The sequence below is a fragment of the Bos mutus genome, chromosome 10, assembly GCF_027580195.1.
Source record: "Bos mutus isolate GX-2022 chromosome 10, NWIPB_WYAK_1.1, whole genome shotgun sequence".
Lineage (NCBI taxonomy): Eukaryota > Metazoa > Chordata > Mammalia > Artiodactyla > Bovidae > Bos > Bos mutus.
The window spans coordinates 56,379,346-56,403,653 of record NC_091626.1 but is presented as its reverse complement, the minus strand read 5'-3'; the positions used below and the strand labels follow the sequence as shown (position 1 = coordinate 56,403,653).

General features: G+C 38.7%; 1 protein-coding gene across 1 annotated transcript in view; it reads left to right on the top strand.

The window, feature by feature from the left end:
- The window catches only part of ALDH1A2 (aldehyde dehydrogenase 1 family member A2), a 125,699-nt gene that overhangs the window by 76,324 nt on the left and 25,067 nt on the right, over positions 1-24,308 (top strand). The window contains exons 5-7 of the mRNA XM_005910439.3: positions 3,486-3,547; positions 5,542-5,670; positions 5,797-5,910. Coding sequence (XP_005910501.1) covers positions 3,486-3,547; positions 5,542-5,670; positions 5,797-5,910 — 305 coding nt within the window. The remainder of the gene's footprint in view (positions 1-3,485; positions 3,548-5,541; positions 5,671-5,796; positions 5,911-24,308) is intronic.

Here is a 24,308-nt window from a genome sequence, read left to right as displayed (position 1 = left end):
GATGAAATGGTTGGATGGCATCACTGACTCAATGGACATGAGTTTGGGTAAACTTTGGGAGTTGGTGATGGACAGGGAGGCCTGGTGAGCTGCAGTCCATGGGGTGGCAAAGAATCGGAGATGACTGAGTAACTGAACTGAACTGAATCCATGTTTATTTTAATTATTAGGCTTGAAGAATATTAGAAGAAAATATTGCTAGCTCATGAAATCTTTTATTTCTTAGATTTTCCTGAAGGTGAGGCTATCAAATAGCTTTTATTTATTTATTTAATTTTTTAATTTTTTTAAAAATTTTATTTTATTTTTAAACTTTACATTAAAAGATGAGTTAATTTAAGATATTAAAAGTAGTAGGGTAGGTGATACTTGGATATAGTAAAAATTAAGATGGCTCTTTTTTTGCAATTTGAAAATTTGTATTGGAATGTAGTATTTTTACAATGTTTTATTAGTTTCTGCTGTACAGCAAAGTGAACCAGCTATACGTATGCATATCCCCTCTGTTTTGGATTTCAGGAAGGTGGCTCTTACGTGATTGGCCTTTGGGGAACCCTGGTCTAGAAGCTGGTGAGAGTCAGAGCTGTGTCATACTAGTTGTGTGGGACCTCTGGCATGCCTCCAGCCCTGGTCAGGGGTTACATGTAGGAGGTATAGTTCTTATGTGCCAGGTATCCTGCTCAGACTAAGGGTGTTCAGAATCCTCTTCCACCAACCATCCTAGAATACAGACTGAACTCAAAGGTCTGGGACCCTTATCTCTCTCATTCAGTGCTCTTTTGGGAAGAGCTCAAGCACCAAAATACCCTTTATTTATTTACTGTTTAGAGGAACTTAGAAGAATCTTCAGTTTCTTTCCTTGTGCCTGCTTTAGCTAAATTTTGATTCTGTGAATATTTATCCAGGAAAGTTCTTATTCCACATAACTCAGTTTCCCTTTGGATATAGTTATGGAGTTAAGTTCATTTCCTTTTGAGGTCAGCTTTTAAAGATTGCCCTACATTTTTTTTTTCTCTAGTTTCTTCAATAACTTTCAGAATTATATACGTAGTACAACTAAATTCTTCAGCATTTAGAATGGAGAGAGGGGCAATGCTTTATGAATTACCATGCTGTGCTTGTGCAAGTGCCCTGTGAATTCTTCTGAACCATTCTAGTGCTGCTAAAATAAACACCTGTGTTGCTCTTCAGTTCATCTTCCAGTTTTTTTCTTAGCCCTTTGCACTCCATATTGACATTACACTCTCTTTCTATAGTCTGTGATTAATACTTGAATCCATCACCTTACCCATATTATAGCATTTATTTGGGGAGAATTTCCTTGCAAATGATACTCTTTAGCCTCTTGATCATTTTTTTTTCTCCCCATGAAAAATCTTCCCAGGGAGAAGAAACAAACATTTATATCTTCTAAAGGAAAAAATGTGAAAAGTATTAATAGGAAAAAAAACTTTTTCAGAGATTTATAAATTGAAGAAAGGTGGTAACTGGCACTATTGGAAATAAAGATATCTATGAAAATTCTTGAATTGTCTGCATACAAAGCTGAGATAGTTAACTTGATTTTTTAAATATTACTTAGACTTATTATTGTCCTCCTGTGGATGGTTTCCATATTTGGGCTCTTTTTTGTTGTTTTAGTGGAGATACATTCTAAAATAATTTCTTTCCTACAGTTACTGAGTTTACCTACTTCCTAAAGTCTTTAATTTAAAGTATATACATCAAACAAAATTAGGAGACAAGTAGCAGACAAAGGGGAAAACTTTGCGTATACACATGACAAAGGCCTAATGTCCTTAATATATACAGAGTTCTCTAAATGACGGAAAAAGAAGAATAAACCGGTAGAAAAATGGGAGAGGATATAAACCTGAAGAAAAAAATTTTAATGGCTATTAAACATGAAAACATATTCAATCCATATATCATCAAGCACAAATCAAAACAAGTTGTCATTTTCTTTCAGGTTGACCAAAATTTAAATGTTTGAAAAACCCCAGTGTTAAAGGATAGGGAGGAAAAAAACATGTTGGAATTATAAACTGAATAATTTTTCTGAAGGGTGATTTGGCACTATTTATCAAAATGTGAAATGCATGTACATTCTGACTGTGAAATTTCACCAATATGCAGAGATATATAAAATAGTGTTACAGCATTATTTGTAATAGCTTGCACTGAAAGCGGTCTCTTTAGTCCCTCAGGACAGTTTACAGCAGTGCCATTATTTATTGAGCCAGTGGCAAAACATTCAGCAGCTTAAAAAGTGTGTTAGATTTATATGAAAAAAAGTGGGAAAAACCAAAGTGTAGAAGCCTGTGTATAATATAGTCCCATTTGTATTCTTTTGAAAAAGAGAGAGGATAAAAGGATGCATAAAAGGATGCTAATGTATGTCGGGGGGAAAGTTCTTTGAAAAGATGTGCCAGCAACAGATAGCTGTTAATTCTGGGAAGAATTAACATCTCCTCCTGTCCCCACTTTTGTCCACATCTCTAATAGTAATGCTCTTCCTGAGTATTAACAGAGGGTCTCCACTTTCCCCAGTGAACGTCTTTTGAGAGAGAAAACAAGTGTCAGTGAAGTGGCCAAAGAGTTGACAATTAATGGGGGTGGGGTGCGGGGAAGACCCAATACCAAAAATGAAAAGCTTTATGCTAAAAACAGACGTTCTTTGTTTTTTTCCTTTAGCCACTTAAAATAATTCAGATAAACATAATGGTACTTTCCTAAAGAAGAATTTGGTTTGGATTTCCTGGGTATTTGTTCCAACTGCCGCTTGCTCCTATAGGGAAAACAAGGTCATTAAATCATCCTCATTTTTATGGCTGGTTTGAAGGTGGAGGCTTTGGGTTGTTGATGAAATCTTCTTTGAAGTGGACTCTTGCCTTCTTGAAATAGGCCTTGACATGCCTGGGTTCCCCCAGTGCCCAGAAGTGCATTTGGACACCTAGACTGAGTTATAAAACAGATCTTACTTTTAAATCTTGCCTTTTCCAGTTGCCTGGCATTTTAAATTTACCCAATAGCATTTTACTTAGTTTCTTTTTTTTTTTTTTTTAATATTTTCAGAAAGCTATTTAAAATTTTGAGGAACCTCAGTTTTTAACTCAAGTAACTATTCCATATATAAGTATCATTTTGATAGTTAATATAATATTTAATATTTTCCAGTTTCCAGCCACTCCCCGCTCTGTCCCTTCCCCACTGCCCACCCCCAGGACAGCATCTGGTGTGATAAACTCATCCTTTATTTTGCCTTCAGGGCCCTCTACCAGTACTCTGTTTGGGTGTCTGGGAACCGGCTGTGGAGAAACCCTTTGCCAAGTGATAGCTTCTACTCGCTTTAACACACAGTGGAGTGGGAACCATGACCAAAAGTGTTTCCAACTGTATTTCTGCTTTTTGCTGCCACTTGTGTTCTCCCTCTGCAGTTCTTCTCATCTGAACTCTGTGGCAGTGACTGTGCTCGTTTCTTTCAGATGGAGATTATTTTACCTTTACAAGACATGAACCCATTGGTGTTTGTGGACAGATCATCCCGGTGAGTGTATCTCCTCACGCCCCGTATTTATTTTCATTTGAACCAGTTCTCTTAAAGATACATAAAACATGGACTTCAGCAATGTGTGTTTTCCATTACTGGGAGAAAAAAACTGAGCTCATGTTGTTGACATATCTTTAACAGCCTCCCTGCAAATGCTTATTTGAACAGGTTAATAGGGTTTCAGCTTCGTTACCAGGAGTTGAATTCTCAAGTTATGGAATTCTCATGATTAAAATAAGCAAAGCAAAGCCCAGTGTATTAATAACCTGCCTTCAGTTATGGATGTCCATTCAGCTTATGGAAAATTAATGCTTTGTTATATTTGCTTGTTTATTTTTTAGAACTGTGACTCACCATTTTTCCAGGCATATTGTTTGATATGGTCTTTTAATCCCATTCTTTCCCACTGTTTCTTTTCACAAGAATCTAGATAGAAGACCCTACAGAAGACACAGCAGTACAATTAACGTCACAGTCATAATTGAAACCATGCCGTGCTGTTGTGTGTCTTGTACAGGGAAATGGATGTAGTGCTTAGTGTTTGGATTGGAACATTAAACATTGTCTTTTTTTCCCCCCTCTGCCTCATACATAGCCTTGGCACTATACAAAACATCATCGAGTCTTCCAGCAGGAGAGTCTAGCTAATCATTCTGGCAAGGATTTCAGGGGAGCCTCAATTTAAATTCTTAAAGTACAGACAAGAAGTTTTCTCAAAATATAGGAGAATAACTCAAGATAATCTTCAGCTTTGGGAGCCAAAGATTTGGGAGACATATTAATGAATTATTTTAAAGGTCCCCAAACCCTGGGTTACTGTGAAATTTATTCGAGAATGAAAGGAGAAGATGAGAGATTTGGTTTAAGTTCTTCTGCCCCTAAACCACCTAGGGAAATCCCACTCAGATCAGAGCCGGGTTGAGGTCTGTCACCTTAATTGCAGGAACTCAAACCTGCTTTTCCTGCCTTCCTCAGACTCAGTTAGCTGCAGCTTTCACTGACAGGACAAGAGCCGCTTGTCAGCCAGCTCAGCTCAATTACTGCGCTCCCAAGATTTATATACTGTAGATGGAATTAAAACATCACTGTGTACTCCCAAGTTTATAAACAACTAAGGGGGAAAGAAATTGGGTGTTTGGTGAAGGCACGACACTTGTATATTTTTGCAAGCTTGCCAGGGCCAGTGAGAATCCTTCAAGGATGGCAGCTGAGATGCTTCAGGCAGAAACACATTGTGCTCAGGGGCTGGAGCCAGGGCACCAGGGTCTCTGTTTTCTTTCTTAATGAAATTATCAACGACACCTGATAGTACTGAGGCTCATGCCTGCACTTATAACAATACAAGCTTAATATCCTTTTTAAAATTGGTTTAAACCATCTTAGGCCCCAGTCTCAGATACACACATATATTTTTTAGTCTCCATTAGTTTATTTTGCAGTGGCCAGGAGATGAACTAAGATTTTTGCATCCTCATCAGTAGATGTACTTTATTTTTTGTAATTGTGTGTTTTGTGACAATACACGTAGGTAAAGAAAAAGGTACTGCCGTGAAATACACGCTGACTTCTAGGTCTTCCTCTCTGAAGAGCTTTTATACCAGTCTGAAACCCTGGTATAAAAAATCACAAATGCAAGAAAAAGTTTTCATACACAAGAACTTACTGGAACCAAAAGCTAATTTTAAAAACATATAAAATGACAACAATGAAAAGCTGAAACAAAACAAAGACTCCCTTTTTACGATAAGATTTCTTTTTGTGGGTAGCTGGAAAATAGTAATTTGCTGACCAGAGAGAGAATAGGGGAGATTTTCAAGGTCAATCCTGTTCTCTTCTTAATGAAGTAATTAAAAAATCCAAACATCTATACTCTGTGGTGGGACAAGATTTATGTTGAGGACCAGTCTGAGAAATCTGAGAAGTCACAGCTTGAAAACAAAGTAATGGAGGAATATTTTTCCATCTATCAACCCTGAGTTTTTGCCTTTCAGTGGAACTTCCCCCTGCTGATGTTTGCTTGGAAAATTGCTCCAGCTCTGTGCTGTGGCAATACAGTAGTTATTAAACCAGCAGAACAAACACCACTCAGCGCGCTCTACATGGGAGCCCTCATCAAGGAGGTAAGAGAAACCGACCTCAGGAGTGGCTCCCACCCTCCTTACAGTTGGGGCCTACTGGAGCATATCCGATTTAATGTGCTTCATCAGCTTTCACAAGCCACGTTTCCTCCAATTCTGTTTTGTTAGGCTGGCTTTCCACCAGGAGTCATCAATATTTTGCCAGGATACGGGCCAACGGCCGGGGCAGCAATAGCTTCTCACGTTGGCATAGACAAGATTGCGTTCACAGGGTCTACTGAGGTAGGTGCCTGAGAAACCACAGCTTAAAGAACAGTTCTGCAAATGAGTAGAGGGTTTGAGAGAAAATTGAAAATGTTACCCATGGACTGAACACCCAAAGAGCAGTGGCTACTCAAGGTCTTAACAAGCAGATAAGACCTTAACAAGGTCTTATCATAGCTAGAAGACTGATGGGTGACAAAGTAAAGCTGGACATTGACTATTTGTGTCTCAAATCTCTGGATTCTTGTGTGTTCCATTTGTATGAGACCTGTCCCAGAAAAACAAAACCATATTATATTTTGAAATAAAAGGAACATATATCAGAGGCAAAACAAACTAACAAACTGTCCCAAAAGAGTCTATCCCAGAAGCTGGGGTTCTGAACACTTTCTTGAATCAAAAACACAAATTAAGAACTGGAGATGTAAATTAATCTCTGGTCAAGATGAAAATGGAAACACAGCTTTGTCTTATCATATATCCCCAACTCCTGTAGATGCTATTTGCAGCTAACTATGACCATGAGCATTAAAAGGTCATAGAGAGTAGAGATCAGCAATTTTTTTCTGCAAAACACAGCCAGATAGCAAATGTTATGGACTTTCCTGGCAATATGGTCTCTATTGAAACTACTTAACTCTGCCCCTGGAGCACAAAGTAGCCATAGGTAATATAGTATGAACTGAACCCAGCTGCAGGCGAGCACTGCATGTCCTATACTGACCTTGCTCTGGGGTCAGTGGGCTCTGCCTGCCTGTCCACTTCTTGGCTCAAGCACTACTGGGCCACATGTCTTTCAGGAGTTATCAGTCATTCTGGTCAGATGCGACTAGAAGACACTCTTCAGTGAATGGTGCTGTGGTTCAGCTTCTTGTTTGGGCAGGGCAGACTGGGCCCTAGGGCTGGCAGAAGTCCTCATTTGAGGAGATGAATCAGGCCGATCTGCACCCATCTGTGTTCCCTGGTCAGAGTGTGCCCCTAGTTTGGTTCTGTTGATAAGCAGAGCCACTGGTTGGGATTATTGCTTGGTCACTGCAGATGTGAATTCAGTCTGCCAGGATTTGTGTGTTGCAACCCCTCCCCCTCTCTCTGTTGCAGTCTCATTTCTGTGGTGGTTGAGCTCTGCAGATTCCCCTGCAGTTCCCATGGTGTGAGATCAGAGTAGTGGCTCCCACAGGTCAGCTCACAGTTCTGAGTTCTCCTTTCCCACTGGAGAAGCCAGAGGGTCAAGAGAAATGTCTCCCCATGATGCTGCAGTGGCCTCTGGGAGGGCAGTATAGTCACAATGTAGCTGCTTTTCTTAACCCTTCTCATGGGTCTCTGGTACAGGGGAGTGCTTCCCGCTTAACCTTGTGTTCTAGGGTCCTTTAACAATTGTTCCTTACGCTTCTTGTGAAGGAAAGCAAAGTCTGGAGCAGTCTGTGTTGCCATCTTGGTAACATCACTCCTCAGTATTTTCACTAGTACCAGATTGCTTTAATTATAAGATTTTAAAAGATGTGTTGGAGTATGGCAGGCAATATACCCTCCTATATGGTTTTTCAAAACCTTTAGGCTGTTCTTGTACATTCTTTCAGATAAAATTTCAGTTTGGTTTTCCAAGTACCTTACCTTCCTCCACACATCTCTCATTGGAATTTTGATTGGCATCCCATTACCTGTCTGTATTAAATTGAAGATGAGTGTTCTTTCTAGAAGACTGACATCTCATCCAGGAACATGGTGTAAAGCTCTTCAGTTATCTGCCCTACAGTGTTCTTCACTGATGTCATCATTTACATCTTAGGCTTGTCTTGATAAATTAATTTCTAGGGATTTTTTTTTTCTTCCGAGGATATTTCAATTTAAAAACTGAGCACTTTTTTTAAAGTCCCAATACTATGTGTTGGAAAGTCATGTTGAGAGGATGACCTAATCTTTTAGGCCAGACAAGAAGTGACATAGTGGATCAATAAGAACATAAGTGCTTGTTTCCAAGTTGCCTGGGTTTAAGTCTCTGTTTTGCCATTCAAAAAGTTTTTTAAACTTTTAAAAAGACTGAAGTATAATTTACATACAATAAAATGCATTCATTTAAGTACCAAATACACACTGTCACATAACCATCACCCAAACTAAGATATAGAATATTTCCATACCCTGAAACATTTCTCATACCATTGGCCCCAGGCAATCAGTGACCCTCTTTGTTAATTTTCCTTCCTCTCTTTCCTTCCTTTATATAAATGGAATATACAATATGTACTCTCCCGTGCCTAGTGGTGGTGGTGGTGGTTTTTTTGGTGAGGGGTTTGTTGTTCAGTATTTAATCAATTATTGATATGATTGGATTTGAATCTCCCATTTTCACTTTTATTTTCTACTTGTCCCATCTGCTTTTTGTCCCCTTTCTCCTCGTTTTCTGCCACATTTCGGATGAATTGAGTACTCCATTTTATCTTTCATTTTGGATTATCAGCTAAGCCTCTTTTTAAAGTGGTTGCTTTAGTAATTACAATGTGTGTTTTAATCACAGTCTACTATTTAAAAGTATTATGTTATACTGTAATGTAATAACAGTACAACGGAATTCTTCTGTTTTTCATTGCATCCTTCATGCTGCAGCTGTTCTAGAATTCACTGTAACGTATGTATGTAGCCCATAGTACATTGCTACACTTCTTGTTTTAAAAATTCAACTGTCTCTTCAAAGTGAAAGTGTTAGTTGCTCAGTTGTGTCTGGTTTTTTGCAACCCCATGGACTGTAGCCCACCAGGCTCCTCTGTCCATGGAATTCTCCAGGCAAGAATATCGGAGTGGGTAGGCATTCCCTTTTCCAGGGTATCTTCCCAACCCAGGGATCAAACCTGGATCTCCAGCATTGCAGGCAGATTCTTTACCATCTGAGCCATCATGAGAAAACAAAATTATTTTACATTTACTCACATACTTACTGTTTCTAGCCCTCTCTCTTTTTTTTTGCCTATGTTTCTTTCTGATATAATTTTTCTTCTGTATAGAGAGCTTTCTTTAGCATTTCTTATAGTGTGGATCTGTTAGTGACAAATTCTCTCAGCTTCTGTTTATCTGAATATTTATTTTGTTTTCATTTTTTATGATTTTTTGTGAATATAAAATTCTGATTCAACAGTTTTTATTTTGTTTTATTTTGCTTCAACACTTTAAAGATGTCATTCTGTTTTTTTTAATGACTTGCTCTGTTTTTTATAAGTTAGCAGTCATTCTTATCTTTGTTCTACTATATATAATGTTTTTTCAAATATGTATGCTTTTCCTATCTATTAATTTTTGAAAGGATGCTGAACATTGGGCCCATTACATTATGGACCATGTAGATTTTGTTTTCTTTCTTTTAAGAGTGCTGGACTTTTTTCTGTTAGGTAATTAAATCACTTGCAGTACAGGTTGACCCTTTTGACACTTAATTTTAAGCTTCATTAAGGACTAGTTTATCTTTTACTAAGATAATAAAATATATTAAGATTACTAAGTTGGGATCCTTCTGGATTTTGTAGTGAATATTCTCAGTGTTCAACTAGGTCTTTCTACTCTGGTTAGTCAAAACTCAGACGTCCCCAACCCTGTATGAGCTCTGAGGATTATTCAGCATACAAATTCCGTGATCTTTGTTCTTTATCCCGTCTCGTGAAGTATACCAGTCACCACAGGTATACAGCCCGAGAACTGATGGGACCCCCATAAGTTTCCTTGACTGCATTGTCAGTACTCTCTGGTACTAAGCCTTTTACTTTTTAACCACCTCATTCTCTCTAAACTCTAATCTATTTCATCATTTCAGTGAGATCAGCACGTTCTACTTTGGTCTTAACATCCCATGATGCAAAAGGTCTTCCCTTGTTTCTTTTCTTTTTTTTAAATTTTTAAAAAATTTTATTTTTAATTGGAGGATAATTGCTTTACAATATTGTGATGGTTTCATTCCCTTGTTTCTTTTATCTCTAGAATCACAGTCCCATACTGCATGATATTCCATTTAAAGGAGGCAATTTCATGTACTTTTCTAGTTGTTTACAGTGCGAGGGCAAGTTCAGTGACAGTTTTTGAGAAATAGACTGCCAGTTATTCCTACAGCCAAAATGAGTTTATTCAGAATCAGCAAAGAATTGCAGTTTGGGGTCTACAGACATGGCAAACCCCATGCACATCCTTCCACAGCAAGGAGAGTACTCTTTTAAAGAAGGGAAAAGGAAATTGGAGAGCTGTAGTAAACAGAGTCCACTGGAGAAATTGAGAGTTTGAAGTATAGTTGCTTTTTGTTGCCTAACTTGTGACAGTCTCCTCTCATTGCGTGAACTCTTGCCAGGTAAGAAGAAGTTTTTCTTTTTTCTGTTGGGCTCTGCTACTGTCATAAGTGGTAGAGCTCCCTTTTCTGATCTCCCAAGTCTATTTTGATTGAGGTTTGTGTTCATTAATTTTTTATATTTTCTCCTTTTGATCAAGACCTTTCTCTGAAAGCATTGCTGGTAAGGAGTCCAGTTTTCTGGTTTCAGCAGCATTTTATCTCTCAGTGCCAAGAAGGACCTTTGGTGTAGTTTCTCACATCAGAGGGAAAGCATGCAGATTGAAAACCTATTGAGGTCATATTCTACTAACAAGGAAGTGTAGGAGGGAGAACTCTTTTAGGCCATTTTTATGTAAAACCCTTGTGTTATCAAGATCATAGACATCTGAGATCTTCTGAAGTATCATGTCATCATTAAAGGTCTGGCAGGCAAGTTTCCAACAGACCTGGTCCAGATTATCTTGGGAAGGCTGTCTCATCAGGTATTGTCTGCTTCAATTCCAGGGAATCTTTACTTTCAGGTCCCCAATGACGTGCAGGCCCAGCCAGAGTTTGGTGCTTTCTTTCACTGTATCACATAAATCCAAAGTCTGTTCCCTGGAGTTCAGTGACACATGGGTTGGTTAGCAGTACTAGATAGAGGGATCTTTCCAGCAAGGTTGAAGGAAGTCTTTCTGTAAGTTTTTTCCAGTAGATAGAATCTTCACAGAGCGTAAGGTGTGCTGCTCAATGTCTTTGTCTCCCAAGAGCACACTGTAAAAAGATTGCTGTACCAAAACATGATTGCTTTCATTTTTTTTTAATTTTATTTTATTTTTAAACTTTACATAATTGTATTAGTTTTGCCAAATATCAAAATGAATCCGCCATAGGTATACATGATTGTTTTTAATAGAAGCAATTTGGCCTTTGCAATATTGCAGAATCTTTCTTACCAGTGAGTCAAGAGGCAGGAGCCAAGTGCACTGGGCATTCAATGACTATTTCAAAGTGTGAGAGTTTATGAGTTCCAAAAGATATCGATCTAAGATCTAGAAGTACCGCTGTGGTGATGCTTTTGGCCAAGGTTTTTTAGGGACTCTACAAATTTCCTGTTGAATCTTAACAATATCATTAGTGCATTTGACTAAACTAGAGGGTTGACAGTGGTAAGTATGGTCAAAGTCTTGTGAAACTGGCCAAACAGTGCACAGTTGTCTTACTGACTAGTAAGATGAGTTCCTTGATCACTATGAAGTTAAAGAGTTGTCCAGGTAGTGATAATCTTTTTCAAAGGGACTTTAGTCACAGAAGAGGCAGTAGCCTGTCTGCAGGAGGTGGCTTCAGCCCAGTGTAAAAACATACAGACCAGAACTAAAACATATTTATATTCATGAGATGGAGGAAGTTGTATGAAATCCTTTTCCAGACCTCACATGGTCATTAGGCAGTTTGAAATGTCCAGGAGCAGTGCAGACAGGCTTATTTGGGGTATATATTTCAGACAAATGGGTTAAGTGATAACTTCTTGGAGCCGTAATGTTGCCTCACCAATGCTGATTCATGAATGCTATCATTTTGTCAGTAGACCAATGGTTTGTCAGTAGACCAACAGTGGTTAGGAGTGAGAATTTTAGAATCTCCACTAGGACTGAGTTGTTATTTGGTCCAAACCAGAGCTTCCTCTTTTTGTCAAACCAACAATTGTTGAATTTCTAGTCTTGTTTTCCCTTCTTTGAGGCCAACAGTGTTTGGCTTCTATACTTTTTCTAAAAGTCACCATTTGGGGAAATATCTCTTTGGACCATGCCAGAGGTTTGGTTGTTGTTGATTTCTTTAAGGGCAGCATTCTTTCTGGAAATGTCAACACGGTGATTTCTTTTAGCTTACAGAAAGTAAAGTTTAGAATATCCTGAAATCTTAATAAAAGCAGCAGGTAAAAAGTATTGCATCCAATAATTCTTGAATATAAGGGTCATTTAAAATTTTGGCTTCCCTGGTAGCTCAACTGGTAAAGAATCTGCCTGCAATGCAGGAGACCCCAGTTCAATTCCTGGGTTGGAAAGATCCCCTGGAGAAGGGATAGGCTATCCACTCCAGTATTCTTGGGCTTCCCTGGTGACTCAGACAGTAAAAAAACCACCTGTAATGTGGGAGACCCAGGTTTGATCCCTAAGTTGGGAAGATCCCCTGGAGGAGGGCATGGCAACCCACTCCAGTATTCTTACCTGGAGAATCCCCATGGACAGAGGAGCTTGGCGGGCTACAGCCCATGGGGTGGCAAAGAGTCAGACGTGACTGAGTGACTAAGCACACATGTAAGGAAGCCATGTTGCTCCTACAACATTCCAAAATCATGAGCTACTCTGAAAGCATGTCTACTATCAGTGGCACTTTGAAGGACAAGCCTGTGTAAGAGTATATAATTCAGCCTGTTTAGCCCAAGTAGCCATAAGTAAAGATGCTGCTGCAACAGTATTAAAAGGAGTTGTAATATCATGCCCAGCACAGTATTTGTCATTGTCACTTTTTAAAAAGAAACCATCAGAGAACCATGAGAAGTCAGTGTTTCCTAAAGCATTTTCCTGCATATCATCTCAAGGAGTCAAGCGGAGACCTGTCAGTGTTAAGCAGTCATGAGGGACTTCATCAGTGACAGAGGGGAGAAGAGCAGCAGGGTTACCTTTACTCTGTGAAAGAGTTCTATGAAGAGCAGTTAACATAAAGACTTACAGGAGGTGAGGCAGGGTCTGAGAAATGTTGACTATGATGAGAATTCAGGTGAGCTTTTCCTACATGAGGTACAAAAGTGGTTAAAGGGGATCCCATAACAGTTTTGTTTTTTTTTTTTTTTGGTGGCCTTCACCAAAAGGGCAGTGGCAGTTTTTTAACTAAAGAAGGGAAAAGTAATTAATTTCCCCCTCTTTCTTGGAGGAATTCTGGAATTATATTTCCCTAAGAAATCTCAGGTGAAAATGGATATGGATGGAGGAGCTGAGAAGAAAAGAGTATTTATCTCTCAAAGGGTCTAAACCAAAGGGAATAGATTCAGAGAAAGAAACTCGTGAAGTTCACTAGAGAGCCTCACTGTTTGAACTGTCTCAGGACTCTGAAAGAGTGCTGCTTTATAGTAGTAGGGTTGAGCACTGAGATGTGGCTCTAATGTTAGGACTGGAAGAGATTCAGCCCCAGTCTGGAGAAACATTTCTCTAAGATGAGTAAGAGGGAGGGTTGGGAGGAGCCCCCTGTAGTTCCTCAGAGCCACTTCCTTGAGGATTAGGACAGTGGAAAAACTAGTTAAGAGACCTGAAGGTGCCAGAAGTTTGTATTTGTAACAGTCTCTTTTCCAATGTCCTGGCTGTTTTGCAAAGGTAATAACAACTAGGAGGGTTTTTTTGTGTGTTTTGTTTTGTTTTAAGGGTCTTCATTTGCTTGAGTTGAAGATTAAGAATTTTGTTGATCTTCCTTTTAGATGACTCCTCTAAAGTGGGAGAGAGCTGGTATACCAGATTAACTGCATCTGAACTGGACATCCCATGGGTTACCCATCCCATCCTGGTCCTTTTTACTAGAAGGGAAAGGTCCCAGTTCAGCCCACTGATAAACACAAAATCAAAAGCTCCCCACGTGGGATCAACATTTGAAGGAAGACCAAAATTTTCCTTAACAATCTGAAGTCAAATATAATTGTCATGAACAGGTTCAGCAGATTTTTGTGTGCAAGCTTGAATTATGTCCCAGTCAACAGGCTTTGGAAAAGTCCAGAAATTGCTTGATGAAGTTGTGTAGCAGTTGCCTGAGTCTGATCATATAAAAACTTAGTGGGCTCATCTCCAGCTTTAATTCTAGACACCTTTCAGGATTCTCCTTGTTAGCAGTTTTCATCCAGTACTGGGCCTGGCCTTCACCAGGAAGGATATGAACTAGCAGATGTAAACCAGAGAAACCAGGTTGATAAGTTTTGTTTTATGTATCCCTTAACTACTCATTGTGGATGTAGATAACTTAACTACTTTTGTCTTTTAACTTTCCTGCTAGCTTTATGCTGCTGCTACTGCTGCTAAGTCGCTTCTGTCGTGTCCGACTCTGTGCGACCCCATAGACGGCAGCCCACCAGGCTCCTCCATCCATGGGATTTTCCAGGCAAGAGTACTGGAGTGGGGTGCCACTGCTAGCTTTATAGGTGGTTGATTTACTATCTTTATCATATACTTGCCTTTCCCAATGAGATTCCTCCTTTCATAATTTTCATATTTCTAATTGTGGTCTTTTCTGCTTAGACAAGTCCCTTTAACATTTCTTGTAAAAACTATTTTGTGCTGCTGAACTCTTTTAGCTTTTACTTACCTGTGAAACTCTTGATTTTCCCTTCAACTATTAATGATAGTCTTGCTGGGTATTTTTGATTGTAGCTTTTCTTCCTTTCATCATTTTAAATGTGTCATGCTACTCCCTTATGACCTGCAGAGTTTGTGCTAAAATGTCAGCTCATAGTCTTATGGGAGTTCCCTTGTATATAACTAGTTGCTTTCCCTTTGCTATTTTTAATATTCTCTCTTTAACTTCAATTTTTGTCTTTTTAATTACAATATGCTTTGGTATATTCCTCTTTGAGTTAACCCTATATGGGACATTGCATTTCCTTTCCCTAATTAGGCAAGTCTTCAGCCCTTATGTCTTCAAATGTGTTCTCTGCCCCTTTCTTTCTTCTTCTGGGACCCCTATAATGTGAATATTAGCACATCTGATATTGTCACAGAGGTCTGTTAAACTGCCCTCATTTTAGAAAAATTATTTTTTTTGTTCAGCTTGGATGATTTCCCCTACTCTGTCTACTGGTTCACTAAAATGTTCCTCTGGATCATACAATCTACTGTTGATGCCTCCCAGTGTATTTTCTATTTCAGTTATTGTATTCTTCAGCTCTGTTTGGTTTTTATATTTTCTAACTCTTTGTTAAAATTCTCATTGTGTTCATTTGTTCTTCTCTCAAGTTCTTTGAGCACATTTATGATTATTACCTTGAACACTTTATGTGGTAGATTGCCTATCTCCAGTTTACTTAGTTCTTCTGGTACTTTATCTTGTTCTTGCATTTGGAGCATATTCCTTTGCCACCTCATTTTGAGGGAGCCCCAGTGGCCCCCTTCCTCTTTGATAGACTCTCTAAGATCAGCTGGTGGGTATGACCCAGGCTTCTTTCAAATTAGTGTTCCTGCCTTGGGTCTCAGAACATGTTCTGTGTGTGCCCTTAAGAATGGAATTTCCCACAGCTCTTTGGGTCTCCTGAAGGTAAGCCCCACTGGCCTTCAAAGATAAATGTTCTGGGGGCTTCTCTTCCTGGTACAGAGTCCCCAGGCTGGGAAGCATGGTGTGGAGCTCAGACCCCGGCTCCTTGGGGGAGCATCTCCACAATTGTTCTTATTCTCCTGCTTGCAGGTCACCTGTCTAGGAACATGGGCCTTGATTATATTGCATCTCAGCCTCTCTAATCCACCTCATTGTGGTTCCTTCTTTGTATATGTACTTACAGAAGATCTTTTCTGCTAGTCTTCCAGTCATTCTTACCAGTAATTACTCTTTAAATAGTTATAATTTTGGTGTGCCTGAGGGAGGTGGGTGAGTTCAATGTCTTCCCACTCCACCATCTTGGCCACTTCTCCTATTTTATCTTTGCATTTAATTTTAAAATGTTACTTTGCAGAAAGGCAGTTTTAGGCTCCTGACAATGGAAACTTCAAACTACCAATTGAAATATGTGTTTCATTCAGTTTGGGAAATTTTAGAGCTATTCAAGTTTGAGGATTTCAAAAGTTTCCCATAATCGCCATGGATATTCTAAATTGCCTTTGGTTAGGTAGGTTTCAGGCAAATTTTCAGTTTACCATTGTCTCAAATTAGATATATTATACTCAATGAGGTTACAAATTTATATACTTCTGTTTATACAACTAAAGTCATAAGAATACAATCCTAATGATGTTTGGATTTAGAAGTCCTTGGTTTCTTTGGTGTAGGATATTCTTAAAGGATTATAATCCTACAAATAACTAATTTCTAATCTTCTGGGGTGAGATAATTTGATTATTAGTTTAGTATTGATTTTTTAAGCTTTAATTTTTGAATATTACAGTTTCTGGTCATATACATAGATTTGGGGGGCTGCATTATTTTTCACTGTCCTTTAGTCATTATTCTCACTACCCCAAGTAGCATCTGATGTGTAGTCAGCAATCATTTTAAGTATTTGTTAGGTATACAAAGGAGGAAAGATTAAATTTGAGAAATAAAAGCTTGATCCCAGAACTAGAAGGTGATGAACACTTTCTTTCTTCAGAACGCCACTAATAGCTTAGGGATTAATATTTTACTTTGTAGCTATATAATTATGAACCACTTAATTCTGTACAAAATTTGCTTAATAGTAAGCATACATTTTTCAGAGTTGTGAGAATTAAATGCACAATGAGTTTTTATAAGTTGTAAGCAACAAGCACATGTTAGTTTGTAATATGTTATTAGCATCCTAAAAAAATGAGAGAGTTCTGTAGGTTGGATGGTCTGTCAAGGCTTCAAGAGAAAGAGAGATTTAATATTAGTCTTGTAGGATATGAGTAAGTAGAGTAAATTGGGAAGAAATAGTTCAATGGCACCCCACTGCAGTCCTCTTGCCTGGAAAATCCCATGGACGGAGGAGCCTGGTGCGCTGCAGTCCATGGGGTCGCTAGGAGTCGGACACAACTGAGCAAATTCACTTTCACTTTTCACTTTCATGCACTGGAGAAGGAAATGGCAACCCACTCCAGTGTTCTTGCCTAGAGAATCTCAGGGACAGGGGAGCCTGGTGGGCTGCCGTCAGTGGGGTCGCACAGAGTCGGATACGACTGAATCGACTTAGCTTAGCAGTATTTCAACAACTAGAGGCTGAAGAGTACAGAAAGTCTTAGTGAAGAGAATAGGGATTGAGAGAGGGCTTAGGGAGAAATGTTGGGAGGCAGATGAACTAGAAAGTAATGTTGCAAATCAAGCCATTGAAAATAATTCTCAGTTTAAAACTTGAGGCCAGAGTGTACAAGACTTCTCAGAAAAAGACATCATATAAAAATCATACACCAATGTTCTCTATGAATATAGACCCAAGAATCCTCAATGAAATACTATCAAACAGAAATCAGCAAATTAAAGGATTATATAGTATGACCAAATAGGATTTATCCCAGCAATGGAAGGTCAGTTTAATACCCAAAAAATCAGTCAGTGTAATATTCCACATTGATAGAACAAAGGACAAAACCATACAGTCATCTGTGTAGAGAGAAAAAAGCATTTGACAAAATCTAACACCACATAGAAGCATACAAAAATATTATTCCTAATTGCCAAAAATGGGAACAGTCAGAGTATCCATTAGATGATGAGTTGATGAGCAAATTGCGGGTGTGTCCATATCCATACAATGGAATGTTGTTGTTGTTCAGTTGCTCAGTCGTGTCTGCCTCTTTGCAACCCCATGCAAACAGGCAGCATGCCAGGCTTCCCTGTTCGTCACTGTCTCCTGGAGTTTGCGCAAACTTAGGTCCATTGAATCAGTGATGCCAGCCAGCCATCCCAGTGGAATATTATTCAGTCTCAAAAAAGGAAATACCAATGTATGCTTTGCCATGGGTGATTCTTACCAACATGCTAAATGAAAGAAGCCAGTCACAAAAGGCTACATATTGTGTGATACTGTTTCTATAAAGTGTCAATAATAGGCAGATCTGTAGACAGAAAATAGGTTAGTAGCTTCCAGGCGCAGAAAAGAGGGGAGAATGGGAAAGGACTACTAATGGATATGAAATGTTCTGGAATTAAAATCTCTTCTAAAGTGAGAAGCCTGATAGAGATGGGGAAAAAATAGCCCTGTAAATCTAAATCATGACAGATTGAGGAGTTAGTGTGTGTCTGATTTCCTTGTGCCTTGAACACACTTGGGAGAGTGAGACAGTGCTGGACACCAGATGTTCAGTGACTGCTGAACACATTTTCCAGTGTTCTAGTGGAATTATTTTTATATTTAAGGGACACGAAAGTGTGTAAAACTTAAGTAAAATATTAGGTTTTCTTCTATACCCATTTTCCATAAATCATCTTTCTAATTCTCAGATTATATTACTCTTACCTAAATTCAGGCCAAGTTAATTTCCATCTACAGAACTATCCAGTGTTTTATGCTAAATAAGCAAACGTAGTAACTGAGCTGATAGGTTAATAATCTGTTTGATCGATCTCGTGATCAAAGAAGACCTCCTCACAGAATTTTACATTAATTTAGGGAGTTTTGAGCTTTAATGTAGTTCACCTTGAGTGTATTTATTTCACTCCTTTCTTTAGAGTCTCTTAAAAAAATACTCTTCATGGCTTTGCTGAAATGAAAACTGGAAAGAATGTTGCATCATTCCACCTCTTAAAAAACTAGAGGAAGGTATTTTTTTCAGTAAGGTATGCCAAACACAGTCTTCAAATCATTCCAAAAGCAATCAAGATTAAATATCAGATCTATATTAGAAAACTAGACATAATTTAAGCCTCTCTAATGGTGGAAGGAAAGTTATGACCAACCTAGATAGCATATTCAAAAGCAGAGACATTACTTTGCCAACAAAGTTTCATCTAGTCAAGGCTATGGTTTTTCCTGTGGTCATATATGGATGTGAGAGTTGGACTGTGAAGAAGGCTGAGTGCCGAAGAATTGATGCTTTTGACCTGTGGTGTTGGAGAAGACTCTTGAGAGTCCCTTGGAGTGCAAGGAGATCCAACCAGTCCATTCTAAAGGAGATCAGCCCTGGGATTTCTTTGGAAGGAATGATGCTGAAGCTGAAACTCCAGTACTTTGGCCACCTCATGCGAAGAGTTGACTCATTGGAAAAGACTCTGATGCTGGGAGGGATTGGGGGCAGGAGGAGAAGGGGATGACAGAGGATGAGATGGCTGGATGGCATCACTGACTCGATGGACGTGAGTCTGGGTGAACTCCGGGAGTTGGTGATGGACAGGGAGGCCTGGCGTGCTGCGATTCATGGGGTCGCAAAGAGTTGGCCACAACTGAGCGACTGACTGAACTAAACTGAATGGTGGTGTGCCTTTGTTCACAGTACATGTTAATATTTAATCTTCCCCATGCTCAGATGCATGTCTGTAGGTAAAGGATGATTGTACCTAATTCATCGATTTTAAGGTTGAAGTAAGCTAGTATATCTAAAGTTTTTAACACAGGGTCTGGCTCTTAGTAAGGTGTCGATAAATATTAGCTGTTATTGTTTTATATTTATTTTTAAATGAAATTTATATAACAATATAGTCTTGGGAAAATGTGTAATAGAGAAGGGGGCTGGATTCAGCCAACCTTGGATCAAATCCCGGCTCTCATCTCTCATTTCTTCATCTGTTAAGACGGTTAGGAAGAACTCCTTACGTGTTTATTTTTGGATTAATGGAGCTAGTGTTCCAGTCCTGTTGTTGGCATACTGTGAGAATTCAGTGAATACTAGTTAAATCTGATTGATTCTAGTTGAATCTATTTGCAGATAATGTCTGTCAAAAACTAATCTCTGCTTTGCTCTAGAAATTTTACTTTCCTTTTGTTTGTTTTATGGCTTTTATAAATATTTTACAAATATTTTTGTCTTCTAATAAATGTTTATTTTGTTTGTTTTGCTGTTCTAGTTCACTTTTTTGGAAGGGCGCCTGGGTGCTTGCTTAAATAAACTGATTATGAATTCTTCTTTTATTTTTTTAAATGGAATAGTATACTCCATTTAGACAGTGGTGTTGTCAGAGGACACTTGGTACCTATTAAGGAACTCACGATTTTACTATGGCCTAGATGAGGGGCCAATCCTACAACCAAAGTCTGCCAGAATTAGGTTCTGGTGTAGGGAGAAATGTCTTTGTCGCAAACTATAATGTAATTACCATTGTTGTTCGTTGTCATGTAGTTACGATTGTTTTCAGTAGTATCACTACCTTCCCTATAGTAATGGGGAGGTGAGCTCTGGGGAAGAGAGGAGTAATTTGTTTAAATTCAGATTCTTGAGCACCACCCAAGATCTTCTAAATTAGAAACTTTCAAGTGGGTCCAGGAATTCTTATTTTAATAAGCTTTCCTAGTGATTTTTATGTCTATTAACATTCAAGAATCACTAGTTTACACATATTTTGAAGCAGCCTACAAAGAGGTGCCCATGATGATCCTGGGGTGAAATGATACTGTGTGGTGGCATTGGAGCTGTGCTAACCTTACAACATCCTCTGGGGAAACATGCCCAGAGCACAGGAGAACTAGAGAAGATGGGGAGGATTAAGTTCAGAAAGAATTAAGGTGATTTTACCAAGAGTCAGTTCAATGCTCTGTATGCCAGGTGAACCCCAGAATTCCCTCATTTGTAAGATAAGGAGTGAATTAAGGGAATATTTACCAGTGCCTGACATGGGAGATGGAAAAGGCAATGGCACCCCACTCCAGTACTCTTGCCTGGAAAATCCCATGGACGGAGAAGCCTGGTAGGCTGTAGTCCATGGGGTTGCTAAGAGCGATTTCACTGTCACTTTTCACTTTCATGCATTGGAGAAGGAAATGGCAACCCACTCCAGTGTTCTTGCCTGGAGAATCCCAGGGACGGGGGAGCCTGGTGGCCTGCCATCTATGGGGTCACACAGAGTCGGACATGACTGAAGTGACTTAGCAGCAGCAGCAGACATGCGAGAGACTGCAATCGCTTATTGGATGAAAGAGGAATTTTATGTTGCTCACGGAAGCCCAGAGAAATCAACTGATGGGTTCATAGAAAACTTTACCCTATAGGCTTAGCTGGTTAGATTTTCTTCTTGAGAAATTTTTGTTGATTTAGCCCTTATCTGCAGAAAATCGGTATTCCTAACGGAAGGTCCAAGGTTTATTTCAGTCATAATTGTTGGTTTCTGAACATGGAAATTCACCACCATTTCCCACTCCAACTCTCTTCCTTCCCTATAAGATCATCAGTATAAAAGATTTTCTACCATAGCAACCTAATTGGTTCATTAAGTTTTTTATTTACCAATGTGAAAGTAATCCAGTCAGTCAGTCGGTACAGTATTTCATGTGGAATATTTCCCTGAAATAAGTCACTTATAGTTATGAACCTCTCTTTTGAGCTCCAGACTTCTATTTGTAGCTCTGGAGTGGACACTTCTACCTGGATATTTAATCTGCTTCAGGTAACAGGTTGATTCATGACCTGAACCCTGCACCTTCCCATGTTCTCTAGCCTCACCAGACTGCTTGCAAATCTTCAAATGTGATTTGCCTTTCACAGTTCAACTGTAACCATGCACATGCCTTTTTTTCTGACAGAAATGACCACCCTTCCATCATCTACTCAATGAGTTCCTAGCTCAATGATTCTGTTCTATCAGCTGTGCAGTTAAATGAGAACTGGTCAACTTATATAATGAGTATGATGCTTTATTTTTATTTAGATTCATAATCTCAAAAATTGTCACCCTTCTACTTCTAGTAATTTCTTTTATTAGCCTTTAATCTGTTCTTTATTTTCACCACCTTTTGCTTTCCTTTAAGTGTATATATTTTTTCCTCTTCACTTTTTCTTTTTCCCTTTTGGGCTTTAATTATTTTAAAATTTAATTAATTCATTCTAATACATTTGACTTTAATTAATACCACTAAATCACATTTGAAATAGTCATGTGGATTCAATATCATTTCCCTACCAGCAGTTCACAGAGGACAATGAAAAGATGTATGGTATAATTACTCTAATAAAATAACATTTTTACTTCTTAATATGTCTTTATTAACAGCTTTATTGAGGTATAATTGATATGCAATGGATTTCACATATGTAAAGTGTACAGTTTGGTAGTTTTGACGGATGTATCCACCTGTGAAGCCATCACTACAGCTCAGGTAGTGCACACATCCATCACCCTCAGGCCTTTTCTGCTGCCCCTTTGTAACCTCTCTCCCTTCTTTCCCCTCCCCTCCATTCCCATTCCCAGGCACTGATCTGCTTTTTGCCGTTATAGGTCATTTGCATTTTCTAGAATTTTATATGAATAAAAGCATACAGTATATACTCTGTTGTCCATTTGTAATCAACATGATTATTTGAGATCCATACACATTTTTGCATATACATATCAAAAACCTTTTTATTACTGAGTAATATTCAATTGTATGGATACATCACAGTTTGCCTGTTGTACATTTAGGACATTTAGGTTGTTTTCATTTGGGAACTACTACAGATAAAAGCTCCTATGAACATTTTCTGCACCAGTTCATATGTGTGTGTGTGTGTGTGTGTGTGTGTGTAGATTGGTTGATTCTTTTTTTTTTCTCTTGGGGAGATGTCTAGCAATGGAATGGCTGAATCATATTAGGTTCAGAAACTGCTAAATTTTTTTTTCAAGGTGGGTGCATCATCTTACCAGCAATGTATAAGACTTCTAGCTCCTTCACATCCTCACTAGCACTTGGTACAATCAGTCTTTATAATTTTACCTTTCTAATAGGGGTACAGTGCTATCTCACTGTTGCTTTATATAACACAATAAACTTTATCTTCACAGGAAGAACATTAAAAACTAAATATGTTATCTTCATCAGTGCAGATATCCGAAGGGAGAACTGAGAGAGAATAGAGAGTTTGGGGAAGAGAATAAGATACAAGATGGCCCCATGAACCATTTTGCTGTTAGGAACATTCATGCAGTGAGATAGCGTATAGCTGGGTGCATTAACTAGTTTCCCCCAAAGTTTTCTGGTGGTGTCTATTGATACTTCTCTGGAGGGATTTGTATTCACTAGGAGGGAAACCAACCCTGTGCATCTGAAGTATCTCCCAGTTTCTTCTCTGGGATGATATAATCAATGGGTAATAGAAGACCAAGTTGTTTACTCACTAAGTCATGCCCCACTCTTTTGTGACCTCATGGACTGCAGCCCACCAGGCTCCTCTGTCCATGGGCTTTCCCAGGCAGGAATACTGGACTAGGGGATCTTCCCAATCCAGGGATCGAACCCACATCTCTTGCATTGGTAGGCGGGTTCTTTACCAGTGAGCCACCAAGGGAAGCCCAATAGAAGACCAGAGTATTTGACTAGAATATGAAAGCCAGCTTATAATTATATTAATGGTGGCAAGTGGAGAACTTTCATAGGCAAGTCGAATAATCACATAATCCCCAACCCCTTTACAGCTTGTAGTTTTTTACTTCTTTATTTACCTATCCTCTCTTAATTTTGTAGGCTGCTTGAGAAATTGTATAGATTCTTCTAGAGGGTACATGTCACTTAAATATGGATTTGAATGTGGCTCCACTAACGATTTTCCTAGTATCACAAAACGTTTGGAACAGTCAGCAATAAGAAGCTTATTTGAGGTGGCTGCTTTCCATTTTACTTTAGAAAAAGGCCTTTAAAAAGAAAACAAGTTACTCAAAGATAGGATTAATTTCTCCTTATGCAGCTAAATACTTAAGCAATGAATGTAAATATTTAATATGTGACTATGAAAGGGCTCTTATAAACACAGAGGCAATAAACAACCTCAGTAAAATATAGGAAAACAGTTTGCATTTTGCTTAGTATGATGTTTTCTTTATTCAGTTAGGTTAACAAACCATGATCTCATCATTAGTCAACAAGATAACAGAGAGACCATCAAAGCAAACTACAGGAGAGTCCAGATTGATTCGTGCCAAACAAATGTTTGGAGCTAACAGCTGTATTATCACTGATTCTAATTTACGCAGCCAGGGTTCTCCTTTCATTTCCTAAGTGAGATGAATGTCATCGTACATGGTACGGACACCCTCTCTGCTGCTTGAGTAATGAATTGGGTCAGCTCTCCCCTCTGGGTAACCTCACCCCTCTTTGTAGGTGGGAGGAAGTGGCCTGCCAGAGTTTTAGTTATTTTTTAAAAACAGCTTATAAGCATCTTTCTAAGCTTGTATGAGTCCATTAGTAAACTATCCAGCATTTTAAACCTTTGGATGTACAGATTTTAAGTTATTACCTTTCTTGTTTAACACTTGAAGAAAAATATGATTACTGAAGAAAAAGAGTGTGCTGTAGCCTCTGCCTGCCATC